Source organism: Propithecus coquereli, unplaced genomic scaffold (assembly GCF_000956105.1).
Source record: "Propithecus coquereli isolate 6110/MARCELLA unplaced genomic scaffold, Pcoq_1.0 Scaffold158, whole genome shotgun sequence".
NCBI lineage: Eukaryota > Metazoa > Chordata > Mammalia > Primates > Indriidae > Propithecus > Propithecus coquereli.
Window position 1 is genome coordinate 1330677 of NW_012140302.1, and position 17212 is coordinate 1347888.

General features: G+C 48.3%; 2 protein-coding genes across 2 annotated transcripts in view; one reads left to right on the plus strand and one right to left on the minus strand.

The window, feature by feature from the left end:
* The window catches only part of DNPH1 (2'-deoxynucleoside 5'-phosphate N-hydrolase 1), a 2933-nt gene extending 2087 nt beyond the window's left edge, over nucleotides 1-846 (plus strand). The window contains exons 2-4 of the mRNA XM_012640885.1: nucleotides 50-118; nucleotides 301-411; nucleotides 594-846. Coding sequence (XP_012496339.1) covers nucleotides 50-118; nucleotides 301-411; nucleotides 594-742 — 329 coding nt within the window. The 3' untranslated portion in view covers nucleotides 743-846. The remainder of the gene's footprint in view (nucleotides 1-49; nucleotides 119-300; nucleotides 412-593) is intronic.
* A 723-nt stretch (nucleotides 847-1569) lies between these two features.
* The window catches only part of CUL9 (cullin 9), a 34034-nt gene continuing 18391 nt past the window's right edge, over nucleotides 1570-17212 (minus strand). Inside the window, exons 24-40 of the mRNA XM_012640793.1 lie at nucleotides 16806-17034; nucleotides 16518-16707; nucleotides 11603-11748; nucleotides 11329-11458; nucleotides 10987-11186; nucleotides 10313-10563; nucleotides 8995-9340; nucleotides 5597-5737; nucleotides 5285-5449; nucleotides 4872-5035; nucleotides 4426-4519; nucleotides 3824-3898; nucleotides 3597-3707; nucleotides 3307-3424; nucleotides 2784-2917; nucleotides 2009-2082; nucleotides 1570-1925 (exon numbers count right to left, since the gene is read on the minus strand). Coding sequence (XP_012496247.1) covers nucleotides 1718-1925; nucleotides 2009-2082; nucleotides 2784-2917; nucleotides 3307-3424; nucleotides 3597-3707; nucleotides 3824-3898; nucleotides 4426-4519; nucleotides 4872-5035; nucleotides 5285-5449; nucleotides 5597-5737; nucleotides 8995-9340; nucleotides 10313-10563; nucleotides 10987-11186; nucleotides 11329-11458; nucleotides 11603-11748; nucleotides 16518-16707; nucleotides 16806-17034 — 2776 coding nt within the window. The 3' untranslated portion in view covers nucleotides 1570-1717. The remainder of the gene's footprint in view (nucleotides 1926-2008; nucleotides 2083-2783; nucleotides 2918-3306; nucleotides 3425-3596; nucleotides 3708-3823; nucleotides 3899-4425; nucleotides 4520-4871; nucleotides 5036-5284; nucleotides 5450-5596; nucleotides 5738-8994; nucleotides 9341-10312; nucleotides 10564-10986; nucleotides 11187-11328; nucleotides 11459-11602; nucleotides 11749-16517; nucleotides 16708-16805; nucleotides 17035-17212) is intronic.

Below are 17212 nucleotides of genomic sequence, written 5' to 3' on the forward strand. Positions count from 1 at the left end.
GAGAACCAGGGTGGGGCATGTCCTTGACTAGCTTTTTCCTCAACCACAGGGGAAGAGGCTGCTGGGGGTGACAGGCTCATCCATGAGCGGGACTTGGCCTGGCTGCAGCAGGCAGATGGTGAGTGGCCCTCCCTCCTACCAGCAAACTCTTCCAGAATGTTAAGATGCCTTGGACATCCCGGGCCTCTACACCTAGAAAGGATCCCAGAGTTCCCTCCTCACCACAACCACATTGTCATCACTCCCTTAGAAACCCCAAGCGCCCCAGATACTGTGCCTTAGTCTCTCCTTTCTTCCCAGTGGTCGTGGCAGAAGTGACCCAGCCATCCTTGGGTGTAGGCTATGAGCTGGGCCGGGCGGTGGCCCTCAATAAGCGAATCCTGTGCCTGTTCCGCCCGCAGTCTGGCCGAGGTGAGCACCCCAAGTCCTAGAGGGCCACCCCTTCCCTCCCTGGCGTTCTGCTGACCCAGCCCTCAGCTCCTTCCTTGGCGGGCTCTGAACACAGTGCCCACCTGCAAAAGGGCACAGGGAGGAAAGCGGCAATGAGGGGAGTGTGGAAGGGAGGCGGCTTCACCTTTCCCTGTCCTTCCCAGTGCTTTCAGCCATGATCCGGGGAGCTGCAGATGGCTTGCGGTTCCAGGTGTGGGACTACGAAGAGGGGGAGGTGGAGGCCGTACTGGATCGATACTTTGAGATGGATCCTCCCGAGCGAGTGGCTGCCTCCCCTGGCCCAACCGCTTGACTTAATCCCACTGAATATAATTCTTCTGATCCCAGACATTGCTCTAGTACCATTCCTGCCCCTTAGCCCCAGTAGCAAATTAAAAAGTGTGTTTAAAATTCTAACTTTATGTCTGTGTGTGGAGTAGAGAAGGGCAGGACCTCAGGAACAACCCTTTCACTGTGAGCTGTAGAGAGGCCCTTCACAAGTCTGTAGACCAAGAGACACCTAATGCCCTCAACCTGCCCCCCCACCCTCAGAACATCGAGGGTGCAGGCCATCCCTCTGTCTCCTATGAAGCTGGGCTGGGTCTGCACCTAGCCCTGTACCGTATCAACCTTCACTTCCCTTTCTTAGCCTAAGTTAAATAGGTCTGCTCTGGGCCTTCTCAAGAAGAGAAGAGTCCAGAGGTCTAGAGAAAGCAGTAAAGAATGAGGGGTAGGGGGCCGGGCACGGTGGCTCACGCCTGTAATCCTAGCACTCTGGGAGGCCGAGGCGAGTGGATCGTTTGAGCTCAGGAGTTCAAGACTAGCCTGAGCAAGAGCGAGACCCCTACTAAAAATAGGAAGAAATTAACTAAAAATATACAGAAAAAATTAGCTGGGTGTGGTGGCGCATGCCTGTAGTCCCAGCTATTCAGGAGGCTGAGGCAGGAGGAGCGCTTGAGCCCAGGAGTTTGAGGTTGCTATGAGCTAGGCTGACGCCATGGCACTCTAGCCCGTGCGACAGAGTGAGACTCTGTCTCAAAAAAGAAAAAAAAAAAAGAATGACCGGTAGGGTGTGTATGGGACCAGGGCAGTTGAAGCCGGCTGGCTCCTGGTAAAGCTGTCCAGCCTGCTTCCAGAGAAGTATGTGAAAAAAAGTTTATTCAGGAAACAGAAGAAGGTGCTGCAGACACTGGGATCCCCTTCCTCATGATAGTGGGGACGGGTGAACTCCTGCCCCCTCAGCCCTAGGACTCTGGGGCGCTCCAGGTGTTTCCTGCATCCTGCTTCCTCAGTCATAGGCCTCATCATCATCGTCCTCCTCATCACCAAAGAAGAAAGCCTCTCGGTCCAGGTTCTCAGACTCCTCATCATAGGAGAAGCTGTCATTGTCCAGCTCCTCATCAAACTCATCCTGCTGCCACTCTGGAACATCGTCCTCATCGTCTTCCTCCTCTTCTTCTTCCTCTTCCACCTCCAGCCCTGAGGGGCCCTGGGGCCTAGGGAGAACCATCACATTCAGCCCCGGAGGGAGCCTGACATCTCCCACTGCCTGCTCCGAGGCTCTGCCTACCCTACTTACTGACTGCCAGGCACGTTGGAGCCTTTCGCCTCCCGGGCCTCTACTGATGGACTCTGGAGACCAAGCCGGAAATCCTGGCAAGCAGACAGGACTCGGGGAGTAGAGGACATTCGCCCATGGTGCCCAGCATTCCTTCGCTGGCGCCTTCTGAGAGCCAGGCTCCTGCTGGGAAAGCTCCCACCTCCTCTCACCACAGCACTTGGCAAACCAACACCTTAGTGTGATTTAACTCACAGATGGTCTCCAGGGATACAGGGTAGACGGCGAGGCACACCACCCTGTGTCTAAGGTGCTCCCAGTATGTGTTCATTCCTTTCTGTCCAAATGACTTGCCAGTCAGTAAGCAACCCGAGGGCAGGAGTCATATTTTACACTTAGCATCAGTGTATTAGAGCTGGAAAGAGCCTGGGAGATCCCTTACGGCAGTCAGCCCATCCTCTGGCCTCCACTCTAGGATTTTTAAGTCCACATATGGGAAGTGTAGCCTGGAAAGGTTCTCGAAGTGATTCTGATGGGCACCTGGCCAAAACCCTTGATGTGGGATAACCAATGCCTTTATTTTATAGGAAAGCCCAGGAGGTTGAGTGACAGGGTCCAGCAGCATCAAGCAGGCTGGCCCAGGAGCTGGGATGTGCACCCACGTCTCCAGACATCCATTCAACCCCCTTGCTGCCTTTCCTTCTGGACTCATTCCAGGGCAGGGGCTATCGAGGGCATAGGAGGACCCTAACCCCTGACCCTGCAGGGACAGAAGAGGTCAAGGCAGGGGTGGTACCTGGGAGGAGTGCTGCAGGATGGCCAGCAGCCTCTCCTGGATCCGCCGCAGCAGCTCCATGCCCGTGCTGAGGCAGTCGGCCCGCAGGAGGCGCAGGGAGGAGGCCAGGTCTCTGCACCGCAGCAGGGTCTCCTCTGCAGAGGAGGCAGGCACAGGGGCTCCCTCCCTTCTCCCATTCTCATCCACTCCTTCCTTCAGCAAACACCTATGGGACATCTACCAAGTGCCAGGCATGACTCTAGACACTCATTCTCAACAAGCTCCCGCTCTAGGGGCAAGGTATAGACCAGAATCAAAGAAAATGGCAGGTGAACATCTGTGCCCTCAGGCACCTTACAGCATAGGCTTTAGACCTGAACTTTCAAAGCCAGATGGTGAGCAGCCTATGAAGAATGAAAAAAGAGGAAGAGGACAAAGGGAAGGAGGGGGCACTGTTTTACCTGTCAGGTTGGGGCTGGGATGCTCAGAGAGGGGAAGAAGCGGGCAGGAGAAAGCACTGCGGGCAGGGGTGGGGCGGGCTCACCGAGGAGGATCTGCAGGGCATTGGTGTGCAGCTCCAGGCTCTCAGTCTGCTGCTCCACCACATCCATGTACTCCGTGTCCTGGCTGTAGAAGCTGTACACGCAGGCATAGGCCAGCACCTAGGGGAGCCCCAGTCAGCTCTCCCTGCCGCGGGCCAGGCACCTCCACTCCCCACCTGCCCGCTCCTCGTTCCCTCCATCCAGGCAGGTCAGATGAAAGCAGCCAGGCCCACCAGCCCTTGGCACACCCCTGCACCTCCCTCCTCCCCTACCAGCTACGGCTACAACCAACCTTTCGCGCCTGCTCCAGTCCCCGGCAGGCATCATTGAGGAAGGTGAAGGATTTGGGCGGGGGTACCTCATGGATGGCAGATACCCGGTTCCACAAGTTCACAGCAAACTCCTGTGCAGAGGAAGGTGCATCAGCACCAGCAGTGCAGCCCGACCCCATCCAGTTCGGACCATCCGCCCCCCCCCAACCCCCCCCATGCAGCTACCCACTGTTTCCTCCCTGCTTACCCGGGCCTGGTGATGGAAAGTGCACCTCTCGTTATAGTCCTGGAACCGCTTCTCCTGGCGAGCTGCTTTGCTAACCTGGTGAGGACACGTTGAGAGCGTTACTGGGTGCTTTGTTTGGACGGGACAGAGTTAATAATTAGAATAGCCATCATTCACCTTTCTACATTCTCCCCAGGTTATTTTCATTTAATCCTCATAACTGTGGGGGGTAGGTCATATTAATCCCCTTTATAGATGCTATTGAGGCCTGGAGAAGTAAACTGACTTGCCCAGAGCCACACACCATGCAGTGAAGCCAGGCTCTGACTCCAGAGTCCTTGCTCTCTCCACACTGCCCTGATGCCTCCTGAGAATGCCCAGCCCTCCCCAGCCCTCCCGTGGCCACCTCAGTGTGAGAAGTCCTGTTCTGGAGCTGAAGGTCCCTGTGAACAGACCTCCCAGTATAGAATTCCCAGCACCTGCAGGCCCAGGTAGCTCTGTCCTCCCTCATGGAGCCTCTGTCCAAACAGCTTTGCACACACAGCCCCCTCTGCACAGGCCCCAGTGGCAGCACCCCTCCTAACAGCTCTGCCTCTGCCCTTCCCCAGTGCCCAGCCCCTTACCATGGCAGAGCAGTTGTAATAGTCTTTGTGATTTGGCTTCCAGGGCTTGAGGCAGCGCCAGCAGAATCCATGGTTACATTTGGCACAGGTCATGCTATGGAGGAAGCTAGCTGGAGGACTCCTGCCTCTGGGCAGGGGCATGCCAGGAATGCCAAGGTCCTGGATGCACAACTGCTGACGCCCTGGCATCCATCCTCTCCCCAGTCCTGACAGTCTCCTTAATCTTACTCTGCCCTACTGAATGCACCTTGCTTTTGAATCCCCCCATAGAGTATAGGCTTCAATGTGGGGGAAGGAACATTAAGATCAAGGAAGTCACTGAAGGATGCTAAGTAAGGGGTGGTACTTGTTTGCTGAGCTTTACAGTGAGCCCAGGGCCCCTTCCTTCTACCAGGTTACCCCCTCCTCCCTTGCCCTCTGACTTCCCACAGTACCCCCCTTCTTACTGCAGGCACCCCTCATTCTTCTCGATGGGAGCCTGACAGCTGGGACAGCGTTTGGAGATGAGCTTGGCCAGGTGCTTGCTCTGGGCCTCCACACTCATGCCGTCGTAGTAGCCACCATCGTCAACCCACTGAGACATGTGGCTACAGCTGGCAGGGTAGTGTGCCTACAGCAAGAGAGGGTGGTGAGACAGTTGAGCCCTGACTGAGGGTAGCAGTGCTCCTGTGCACGGGAGAGAGGGGGAGAAGACACAGGTCATATCTGGAGCACTCCTGGAGGAGGAACAGAGCTCAAATGGGTGGCAGAGGCTGACGAAGGACAAGTCACAGTGTGTGTGAGGCAGGGAGGGGTGCCAAGCAGGGAAGGAGTGTGAATCCTTGGTTGGGGTCAGGGCTGGCCAGGGTGGGGCACCCACCTCAGGGAAGCTACAGTTGAAGCAGGAGGCCCAGCCACACTTGGAGCAAGTGGTCCCGCAGCCTAGGCCCTGGCGGCACAGGATGCGGTCACAGCCCTGGGGGTTGGTGCACCAGGTCAGGTTGGAGCAGCTCTCCACGTAACCACGCAAGAGTGCCTTCTCGTACTGTGGGGCCATAGGTGCCACAAGGTGAGGACATGGCTCTCCAGGATGCCACACATCCAGGCCCCCAGCACCCCGTAGCTCAGCCCATTCCCTGCGGCCTGCCCCTTTGGCTCTGCGCTCGAGCCTCTCTTAGACGAGAGAAGATACCTTGGAGATGACCTCTGGCGAGGAGACAATGGCACGAATGAAGGCTCCGGTGGGCTGGGCCGGGCAGTCGGCAATGGGGCAGGTGCAATTAAGGACAAGGTTCTGCTCGATCCGAGTTGTTAGATACTCATTCCAGCAAGACTGGGAGGGACAAATGGAGGAGCTGCTCAGAGACAGCATGGGTGCAGCACAGAGAAAGGCGCCCTGGTAACTAACCTAGCATCCCACCTCACCCCTCCCCAACGATGTGGAAGGCCGGAGACAAGCTCGCTTTTAGATCAGCCTCAAAGCTGACCCTAATGTTTCCAGCTTCTGTGGGTTTCACTGAGATTGGCCCAATTTACAGTTGTCTTTGAGGATGTGTGGGCTGGGGTACTCGCCTAACTACTGTTGGGAGGGATACTGGGGAATGGGTAAAGAGAATCGAGAAAAAGGAGAAGGGTTCAAGTTCTAAGAAAGATATGGAGAGAGCAGGAAGGGCAGAGAGAAAGGAGGCCTGGGGAACGGGGCTGCCTTTTCTCCCCTGGGTGGCTGCCTTCCCGACACTGCTGACACAGCTCTGGTCTCCCCTCCTAGCTCCAATGGCTTATCTACAATGATTCCGTCCTGATGCTCCCATCTCCCTAGACTCATGCCTCGAACAGACACGGCCTCTTCCCACGAACAGACTTGCCTACTGAATTCCCCAAACTCTGACCAGTGGCACCACCATCCTGCCAGTCACTAGCGTCAGAACCTTCATGGCTCTCAAATTCTTCTCTTGCTCTCACATCACTCCCCTGCCCTAAATCAGGTCATTATCCCCTCACCCCTAAACCACTGCGAGAGCCTGTCCTGATCAATGGCCTTCCTCTCCCTACGCCATCCATCTGGTATAAGCACGAGCAGCGGCCTAAGCCTCCCAAAATACTCCATTAACCACCCCCGCCCCGTGTGCTGCCTATGACGAGCTTTCCAAAATGATGGCTCTAAGCCCCCTGAGACTAGCTGTGTCAGTGGTATCAAAGCTGCGGGATGATGTGAAGCACCTAACTGGACCATTTTTACTCAAAGCAAAGTACCAAACCAAACCCTTTTTATATTGAAACAAACCCAGACAAATTGGTGATTTGATATGTAAACTTCCTGCATTTTTGAGATAAAACAGGGAAGATTTCTCCAAATTCAGACCCCATACTTACAGGCACACAGGTGCCCCTGGGTCCCTCACAGCTGAGGAAGGGAAACACTGCCCTGTAGGATAAATATCCTTGTATCTCAGTGTGGCGACACATACCCCCTAAGGAGCCCCTTCTGCTTTTGTCACTGTTGTCTGGCCCAAGTGGAGTGCCTGCCCACTGCCAATGCTGCCTGCCATGGAGGCTCACCCTGGGGGCCCTCTCCAACTGCTCCAGAACCCCCCGTCACCCTCCTCTCACTTCTCTGGCGTTGCAGTTTGCGCCACTCAGCTGTGACTAATGCACAGGTCCCTCCGTGGCCGGGGCTTTTTCAATAGGCCTGTTTTTCTCAGTCTTGATTTCAGGCTCCTGTCCCTACATCTCTACAGGGTGGGGTGTGCCCCAGGCTCAGCACCTTAGGCCTGCTTCTCTACCCCCAGGGTGATGCCAGCCAGGCCTCTCTACTTCCTTCCACATTCAAAATCCACTGTCCGCCTGCCAGTTGCGCACAGGTGTGATCACCGCCCCTAGTCCAAACTACCACCATCCCTTGCCGCTTTGTACAGCAGTCTCTGAATGAGTGTCCTTGCTTCCACTTTTTCTCCATCCAAGCCGTTTCTCCACATGGTGGCCTAAGTGATCTTTTAAAAAATGTATATCAGATATCATTCCCCTGCTTAAAACCCACCATGGCTTCCCATAAAACGAAATCCACTGTCTGCCAATCCCAACCCAACCTGGCCCCCGTTAATCTCCCGAACCTCCTTTCCTGCCCCGTACTGTGCTTCAGCCACCAAGCAGCTCCTCTGTGCTTGTGTTCCCCGTCTGTGACCCTCTGCCCGTGGACAGTCACTCTCAGGCCTTCCCTGACCTCCCCAATTGAAAGTACAAGTCCCTCAGTCCCACTCTTAACCTTTATCACTTCCTATGACATTACCCAATTGTATTTTCTTCCCTGCATTTTTTATCATAAAAGCGTGGAGGGCGGGCCCTGGGGTGAGACTGCCAAAATTCAAATCCTGACTTTGGGCAAATTACCCCCAAGTGTCTCCACCTGTCATCTATAAAATGAGAATAAAAATACCTACCTTATAGAACTATTGTGAGAAGCAAAATAATGCACATAAACAGCACAATGCCTGGCCCAGAGTGAGCCCCATAAACGTTAGCTGCTGTTATTATTAACTCTCTGGTCATTTCTTGCTTGGACTTTTTTCACTCCCTCATCCAGCACCCAGTGCTATGCATAGTAGGTCAGTGAGAAATATTAGTTGAATGAAGAAAGGAAAGGGAAAAGGAAATGAGAACCTGGGGGACGGGAGCATAAGCAGCTATGTGAGAGGAGTAACTATAACAGGAGCACAGCAAGAGGGAAGGAGAAGAGAGTGCACATACACACGCACACGCAAATGCACCTGTCCCAGATCACCCACCACGGGGGACACGCTGTTGGGAGAGGCAGCTAGAATTCATGGCAACAAGGAGCGCTCCTCCTGCTAAGATGATGTGTCTGGGCTTGGCACCAGTTCTAAAGAGCAGGGAACACCACACTCAGCACTCCAGGCTCTCTGCACCTCACCCCCCGACTCCCTGCCTTTGAAGATGACCCACTCCCCATCTACAACCTTCTCTGCATCCACTGTACAGACACAAGCCTAACTCCCCATAACTCCCTTCTACTTTTGTGTTATTTACTAGTCTGTACCATTTCTTTTTATTTTTGTATTAAGTGAGAGTGTATGATAAAAGAAGTGATGTTGCTCTGAGATGAGGGGACTTGAATGGGATATGGAAACCATAAACTAGAATCGACACCAATTTCATAACACTTTCTCGTTTACAAAGTGCCTTGACATATATTTTACATATATATATCAGTTCTCAAACCTGGCTGATAATTGGAATCACTTGAGGGGCTTTTAAAACTCCAGATGCCTGGGTTTCGCCTTCAGAGATTCTGATTTAACTGGTCTAAGGTAAAGACTGAGCATGAAAACTTATAAAAGCTCCTGGTGCCTATAATATACAGCAGAGTTTAAGAACTGCTGATATGTATCACTGGATCCTAACACCCACCCTTCAAAGCGTCAAGGCAGGTGGCACCACTTACAGATGACAAAACTAGTTTAAGAGGGACTAAGACTTATCCAACACTGCTAGGTCAGGCTAGAACCCAAGAGTTCCCAAGGAATTGCATCAGGGTGGAAAGCCAGGGCAGGAGAGAAGCTGGCAGAACCTCACCTTACAACAGAAGTGCATGCAGCAGAGCGACGGCAAGTCGTCATCGGGCTCCAGGGGGCTGACACAGACAGGGCAGTGGTCGGGGCGTGTCGGGGTAGCCTGGGCCTGAGGCACGCACAGCCCAGCTGCCAGCAGTAGAGGCTCAGGGTCATCGCTGTAGCTCTGCAGCAGCTGTTCGGCACCCCAGTGGGAATGAGCCAAAAGGTGCTGAGCCACATCTGCCTCTAAGTTCAGCATCTCCTGCACCTGCCGCACCGTCTGTTCCATCAACCCTTCTACCTCCTGGGGGCTCATGGTGCGGCTTGCAGGCAGCTGCAGAGATGCCAGGGCAGCCACAGCTTCTGGGCTTGTGGGAGAGAGAAGAGACAGCAATCAGTATCTCTGCCATGCTTGTCCAGCCTACTAACAGGCCCCCACCTGGCCCCCAGCTCCCTCCTTGTGCACCCTTGCTCGCACCTGCCTAACCATCCTGAGGATAACCACCCAGACCAATTGTCAGAGCATGGTCCTCCACAGAAGCATTTGCAAACGTGAGGGTGTGGCTGGCTGCTGCAATGACTGGGAGCATTAAAGGTATCTAGCAGGCAGGGGTCAAGGTGCTAAGTGACCTATAGTGGATGCGATGGTCCCACCTCAAACGATAGCAGCACCTCTGGTGAGAAACGGTAGTCTACATCCTTCCTGCTCAAAGTGTGGCCTGTGCGTCAGCAGCAAAGTATCACTGAGAGCTCTACTGAATCAGGATCTGCATTTTAACACCATGCTGAGGTGATACGTATGCATGTTGAGGTTTGAGAAAGATTACTCTAGAGAATACACTTTATACATGATGCAAATAGCAGGCGTGAAAAGTAGTACCATAACAGCTTCCAATGAACTGGATCTCACATTTAAACCTTTAGCGGTGCCAGCTAATTAGGGAAATCCTATAGCAAACTCCTCTGTAGGACAAACTTCTTGAAAGTTTATATATTTCACTGAGCAGAGTGCATAGTTATTAGCACTCAATACATATTTGCAGAATATTTCATATTTGCTTAGAATTACAGACATCTCTAAAGGAGTTGAAATATCTGGGTCCCCTGCCTAAGAGCTGGCCCTGGTAGGTGGGGACAGCCAGGCACCTGACTGGCAAGGAAGGGATGGGGTGGTGGTGCTGGGAGGAGGAATGAGGACTAGCAAATTGGGGGAAATAACACAGATAGGGAAAATGGGATTAGACAAAGAAAGAAAGGAAGTGTTTTTTCACAAGGGATGCTGGCTTTGGCACCATAACCCCTCCCACCTCACTGCAAGGGGACAGTGGTAGGGTGGCTACCTAGGCTTGGAGGTCTTGGTGTTCTGGTTGCCACAGAAAGGGACGTCCGCCTGGCCCCGGTAGGGCCCCATGGGCTCTGGAGTAGCATACATCAGGATCTGGGGCCGGTCATCACGCCGTTTCACGTAGCCCTGGCCCAGGAGGTGCAGGATGCAAGAGAGGACATCTGTACTGGTACAGGCCACGCCCCCAGCAACAGCACGGCCCAGGCTTCCAGGGGGATTTGGACCCTTCTGCCAGGCCTCCAGCACCTGGACGGGAGGAAAGAAATGAGCAGGCCACTTTTACCTAGGGAAGCCAGCCTGCCTGAGTTCAATGCCTGGCTCCGCTACTTACTAGCTGTGTGACTGTGGATTAGTTACTAACTTTCTCATGCCTCACTTTTCTAATCTGTCAAATGGGATAAAATGATAATACTTAGTGGACTACTGTGAGGATTACATGATTTAATCATGCAAACTCTTAGAATGGGGCCTCGCATGTGGTAAATACTCATGTCTTCTCTCTACCTTCTAACTGTCCTGTCAGGAACAGAAAACCCAGATGGAAATGTCACCCCACAGAGGTCTCGTATTAAGGGAGTTTACCTTCCCTTATGATGACTTCTGGGTCCAACCCCCAGCCCCAAGCATGACTCCCTCACACCCCCAACTTCATGGTCCCCCTCTGCCTACCAGACAAACCAGCTGATCAATGTGGAGGCCTTTCTCCCCATGGGCTTTGAGAATACGAACAAGAAGACAGCTCAAGAGGTTCCTCTTCTGTTCCAGGGTTCGGCCCTCATCCTTCTCCACGTTCAGGTACGTCTGGGGAGGTATCAGCCACAGGGCCTCCCCACTGGGCTGGGGCCCAGACTCACGAACCCGCAGCATACCTGGAACCCACTCTCAGTCACTTTCCCGAGGAGGGGAGGGGCAGATGAATGGGGACTATGAGGACCCCATTCTCCTTCCCTACTGCAGTTCCCCTACCCTGAGGGCCTCCTCCCATCAGCAGCCCAGCCTCCATTGACCTACCCCCATGTGGAAAATCCTGACCCTCACACGTGGCTAGAGGGCCATTCTCTGAGGTGAGGGGCAGGAGTGCCTGGAGCAGCAGCTCTGGGGAGAGGTCGGAATTCTTCAGCAAGGTCTCTACTGACACCTCCTGGTGAGGAGAAAAAGGCCCAATCAGGAGTTAAGGAAAAGGAAAGTAAGAGAGGAGGAAGGATGGAAGAGGAACAGTTTAGCAGGAGAACAGTGACAAACAAGGCGGCAGAGAAGTCAGAGAGACACTAAGGAGCTCAGGTACCTCTATCTGATTGAAATTCAACAGCAGCCACATCTGCACGGTGGACACGTGCAGGGTCTGGTCCCCAAACTGCAGCTCAGCCCGGCCCAGCCATGTCCACTGCAGTCGCCGATGTGGCCCCACGTCCAGGACTGGATGGTTCTGACCTAGGAAGGTGTCAAGGAGAAGGATGAAGACAAAGAGCAGGGGCAACGAGGGGCTTAGGGGTTGAGGCATCAAGCTTTGCTCCTGCTAGTCCCTGCAGGGACGAGGGGCCCAGCATTTCCAGAGAGGTATCTTATCAACTTTCTAGATCTCAGCCTTCTCTGTGCCTGCCTACCTGACAAGCCATAGGTATCTAAGAGCCCACCCTGTGCCAGGCAGGTTCTATGGAACAAACGCTAGAAAGTGGAGACCTGCATTTTGCCCTCAAGGAGCTCACAGTTTTAAAGACCTACGAGGCTAGGTCTCCTCCTCCTCCTGTGTCACAGCTCAGGCAAGGAGAGCCTGGGACATTTGTTCATACCAGAAAGCAAGGTAGCTGTCAAAGGGACAGAGTATTCAAAAGGATCAGGAGCCAACCTGAGAGATGCTGGCTGGCCAAAAATGGGACAGTTTAAGCATCAAAAAAATAACACCTGCAATGTGTGATGGAAACGCACAATATTTAAAAATCTATGAGTTTGTAATGATATTTTTTAAAAAGACCTCATTGGTCATATTTAGAGGATACTAGGGAACCAATATATTATTTTAAAAATTAGTTATTTAATAAAAATAATGAGAAGAAGAAAGAATCAAGGCTTTCTTGTATAAACTGTACTTCAGAGTGGGAGAAAGTTTCTCTTTATAAAACAAGCACTCTAGCCAATACATGAAGAAGGAATGACAAAACTAGAATATCACTGTTTCATAACTTCTAATGAAATGACAGACCTAAGCAATGACAATGACTGACCGACTGCCTAGTGAAAAGCTGATGGAAAATTACACATAATGTGCAGATGAGACTGACAACACTGAAACCCATGATCCATCTCAACATCACAAAGAGAGACAGCTAGTCGGGACCTGCCTCCTGGTGGAAGGACACATACCACTGATGAAGCACTCTTGCCCAAGAAATCAAAGCCAAATCTGAATAAGCCTCTGCATATAAATATCAGTTTTCCAGAAATAAAGGTAACAGAGGAACATGCTAAAGGACACCATGTGGAATACAATCAGCAAAATCCAGCCTGAGAAAACTCTATTTGGCAAGTAATTAATTGCATGGGGGAAAAAATAGAGGTGGGAATTTATAGATTAAGGGAGATGTAAGAGATAACTCAACCAAATGCAAAGTCTGGGCCTTGTTTAGATCCTCATGAAACAAAATTACAGAAAAGAACTCAAAATAATCAGGGAGATAGGAACACGGACTGTATACTTGAGGATTATGAGGGATTATGAATTTCTTAAGGTTTGATAACTATAGTGGCCTTTTTTTTTTATAGGGTCCTTATCTTTTAGGCTTGGGTGTGGGGGTATAAAGTGGTGGGGGTATAGATTGAAACAAGATTGGCTATGAGTTGATCTATGTTGGCATTTATCTGTTCTGTCTGCATTTGTATATGTTTGAAATTTACAATAAAAATTTTTTTTAAATGAGGCTGAAAATAAACTAGTCTCATAAAACTAGTAAGGTTTCCCACCAATACTCCCTCAATGAAGAAACTTCTAATTGACGTACTTTAAAAAGAAGAAAACTGAAATCAGAAGGATCAAGACGTAAAAGGACTGGTGACTAAAGCACTTGGTATGATGGTAAATGTCAATATCCACTGACTAAAACAATCATAATACTGACAAAGTTGGGAGGTAAAAAAAAAAAAGAGAATTCTAAAATGCTGAACAACAGTAATAAGTAAGATGGGAGTTAGAGCTGGAGTAAAGATTTTCTAAGGTCCTTTTATTGTTCAGAAAGGTGGGATGTGGTATTAACAGATCAATCATACAGGTTAAAAATATAAGTGTAATCAACTATAGAAATATAATGCGTAACTTCTAAAACTGACAAAAAAGGATTTCTTTTTTAAAAAATCAAGCAATCCAAAAGAAAAAAGAAAAAAAAAAACAACACAAAAACCAGGGCAAAATCATATGGTATAAAGGTATTCAATTTATTCTTCTTTAAATATAAGAAGGGTAAACAAAAACATAAAATAAGTTAAAAATAAAAGCCAAACACATCATTATTGATAATAAAGAGGGTAAAACTGACAACTCAAAAAGAGAGATTGTCAGGTTGAACAAAAAAATAATTGTAGGTATTTTTGAGACACATGCCTAAAACATAAGGGTATGGCAAAGTTAAAAGTAAAACGATACTAGAGGAAATTCTGATGAAAGTAGAATATTGGCATTGTTTTAAAGTATCTCCTCCCACAGATTGCTTATTAATAGTAACAAGGGAAAAGATATTAACTATACATTGGAGAGATCAAACAACTTCTTGGCCAGGATGTCCAAATTAACATCACAAACAAGGGGTGAATGAAAATTGTGTGCTTCAGAATGTAATACCTTAAGAAGTATTAATATATAATGTCACTTATTTAGTATCCTGCGTGGGAATGCAAAACCTGAATCTAATCATGAGGAAATATCATACACACTTAAGATGAGGAATTATTTTAAAAATTTAAAAGAACTGTATTCTCCAAAAATGTCCACGTCATAAAAAACAAAAAAGGCTGAGTAATGGTTCCATATTAAAGAAGACCAAAGAGACTTACCAACTAAATACAACAGGTGGCCCTAGACTAGATCCTGTCCTAGAAGTCATAGAAGACATTATAGGTCAACAGACAAAATGAAAATATAGAAAGTAGATTAAGGTACTGTGTATACCAACATTAAATTTTTTTAATTGATAAATGATCTATGGTTATATAAGAAAATACCTTTATTCTTAGGCAATATGTACTAAAGTATTTAGGGGCAAAGGCCCAGCATATTGCAATTTATTCTCAATGGTTCAGAAAAATAAAGTATCTATATAGATACACATATATACATACATCTATACACAAATGTATACATATACAAAGAGCAAATAAAAAAAGCAAATGTTAACAAAAGGTAAACCTGGATAAAGAGTATGTGGGTATTATTTGTATTATTCTTATAATTTTTCCATAGATTTGAAATTATTTCCAAATGAAAATGTTTTAAAGTAAAAAGATAATTAAATGGTATACTTAAAATGGCAAACGTTATGTTAGACATATTTTATCACAATAAAAAAGAGACCTAAAAGATTGAAAACTTCTCTCAGTACAAAAGCAAAAAAGTATTGAAAAAAATATGCCAGAAAGATACTAACCAAAGAAAGCTGGTATACTATTAATACCAGAGAAAAATACACTTTAAGAGAAAAAGCTTTATTAGAAAGACAGTAACTTCATAATAATAAAAAGGTTGAATTTATCATGAAGTTTCTATGCCTGCATCGTCCGTTATGGTAGCCACTAGGCGCATGAACTATTTACATTTAAACTAGTTAAAATTAAATAAAATTAAATATTCCTGAGTTGCATTAGCCACACTTCAAGTACTTAATAGGCAGGAATGGCTATCATATTGAACAGTGCAGAAAAGAACTTTTCTACCACTGCAGAAAGTTCTCCTGGATGGCACTGTTAAATAATTGTACACTTGTATCTAATAACATAGGCAAAAACTATACATAAAGTTGACATGATTAGCAGTTTAAAAGTTCACTATCATAATGGTGGATTTTAGCACACCTCTTTCAGTAGTAGATCAAGTAGATAAAAATTAGTAAGGTTACAGAAGATGTGAACAATACAATTAACCCAAGGTCAATTTACTGAAATATGTAGAATCTTGTATCTAATGGCTGAAGAATACACATTCTTCTTAATCACACATGAAACATAAAATATGACCATCTACTAGGCAGGCCATAAAGGAAGTCTCAGTAAATTGCAAAGATTCAGAATCATAGAAACTATGTTCTTTGGCTACAGGGGAATGAAGGTAGAAATCTAAAATAAAAAAATAACTAACCAAAAAAAATTATTTGAAAATTTAAAAGTATAATTCTAAAACACCAAAGAAGAAATAATAATGGAAATTAGAAAATTCTTAGAACTAAACAATAAAAATACTACATGAAAAAAATTACAGAACATCCCAAATGTCCATCAACAGCAGAAAGGGTAAATATATTCATACAATGGAATATGACTCAGCAATGCAAAAGAACAAACTAATGATACAACTGACAACCAAGATAACTCCCACAGACATTATGTTGCATGAAAGAAATCAGATACAGCATAATACTCTATGATTCCATTTATACGATATTCAAATATAGGCAAAAATCTATGGTGACAAAGTGAAAAATAATGGTTTCTTTTGGAAGAAGACCCTGTCTGGGAAGGGGACATGAAGGAGGAAGTCATCTAGGGTACTGAAAATGTTCTGCATCTTGATCTGGGTGGTGGGTATGTGGATGTATATGGAAATAATTCATTAAGCCTTATAATTAAGATTTGTGCACTTTTCTGAATACTAGTTATACCCCAATAAAAAATTATAAAAAAAAACACTTTATAGGATGCAACTAAAGTAATATTGAAAGGGAAATGAACAGCCTTAAATACTTGTATTTCAAAAGAGGTCTGAAAAGACTAAAAATTAAGTAAGCAACTAACTTGAAGTTAGAAAAAGAACAAATTCATAGAAAGTTGAAAGACCCGTAAGAGCAGAAACTAATGAAACTAAAACCCACACTTTTTCACCCTTCCCTAGGAGACTTACATTTTTCTTATCTACACACTCCTATCCAAAGGTCCTTTCCTTTTCCTCTCTTGCCACCCCAAATCTCACCCCAATCTCCAATTTCCTCTCCCTAGCTCCTCACTCTGGCTGTAGAAACTGGAGAAACGGTCAAGGGCATCACAGAATTCTGTGGGAAGGCACTTTCTGGGATGGTACAGGTAGCAGAGCGGGGACACTGGCCAGCAACGTGGTGACAGGACCAGTATAGACACTGTTGGACTTGGATCTTCGATAAACAGTTCTTTCTCAGCTTCCTCTTCCTCTTCTTCCTCCTGAGGGATAGAAGCATTTCAAGGGCCCTTGGGCTCCCTTTCTTTGGTCTAGGCTTCTCTTACTCACCTATTTTCCCACTCTTTCCCCTTGCTCTTACCTCCTCTTCCTCCAGTCCCTTTTCCTCCTCGTCCTCCTGCTCCAAGAACAACTTATCAAGCTGCTGGAGCTGGAAGAGGTGGAACTGGCGCTGCAACTCCTCCGAGGTGCTCAGGCTCTGCAACATCAGCTGGGGCAGGCGGTTGGGGAAGCAGAGGCCAATCTGCTCCAGCACAGCCCCCTCCAGCCAGCTGGAGCCCAAGCTCAGAAGACGGTCTGCCATGTAGTGCCTGCAACACACACAGCCCAGGCCAAGTCTCAGTGTGGGTGCTGGTGTGGTTCAGCTTCCTGCTCCAGAATGTAGGTCCCTCAGATGCAGCCTGGCTGAGTCACAGGCCCTACCTCGCCTCTTCCTTTCCACTCTCTTTCCACCAGTACATGGCCATCTCCATATCTCAATCTCTCCTC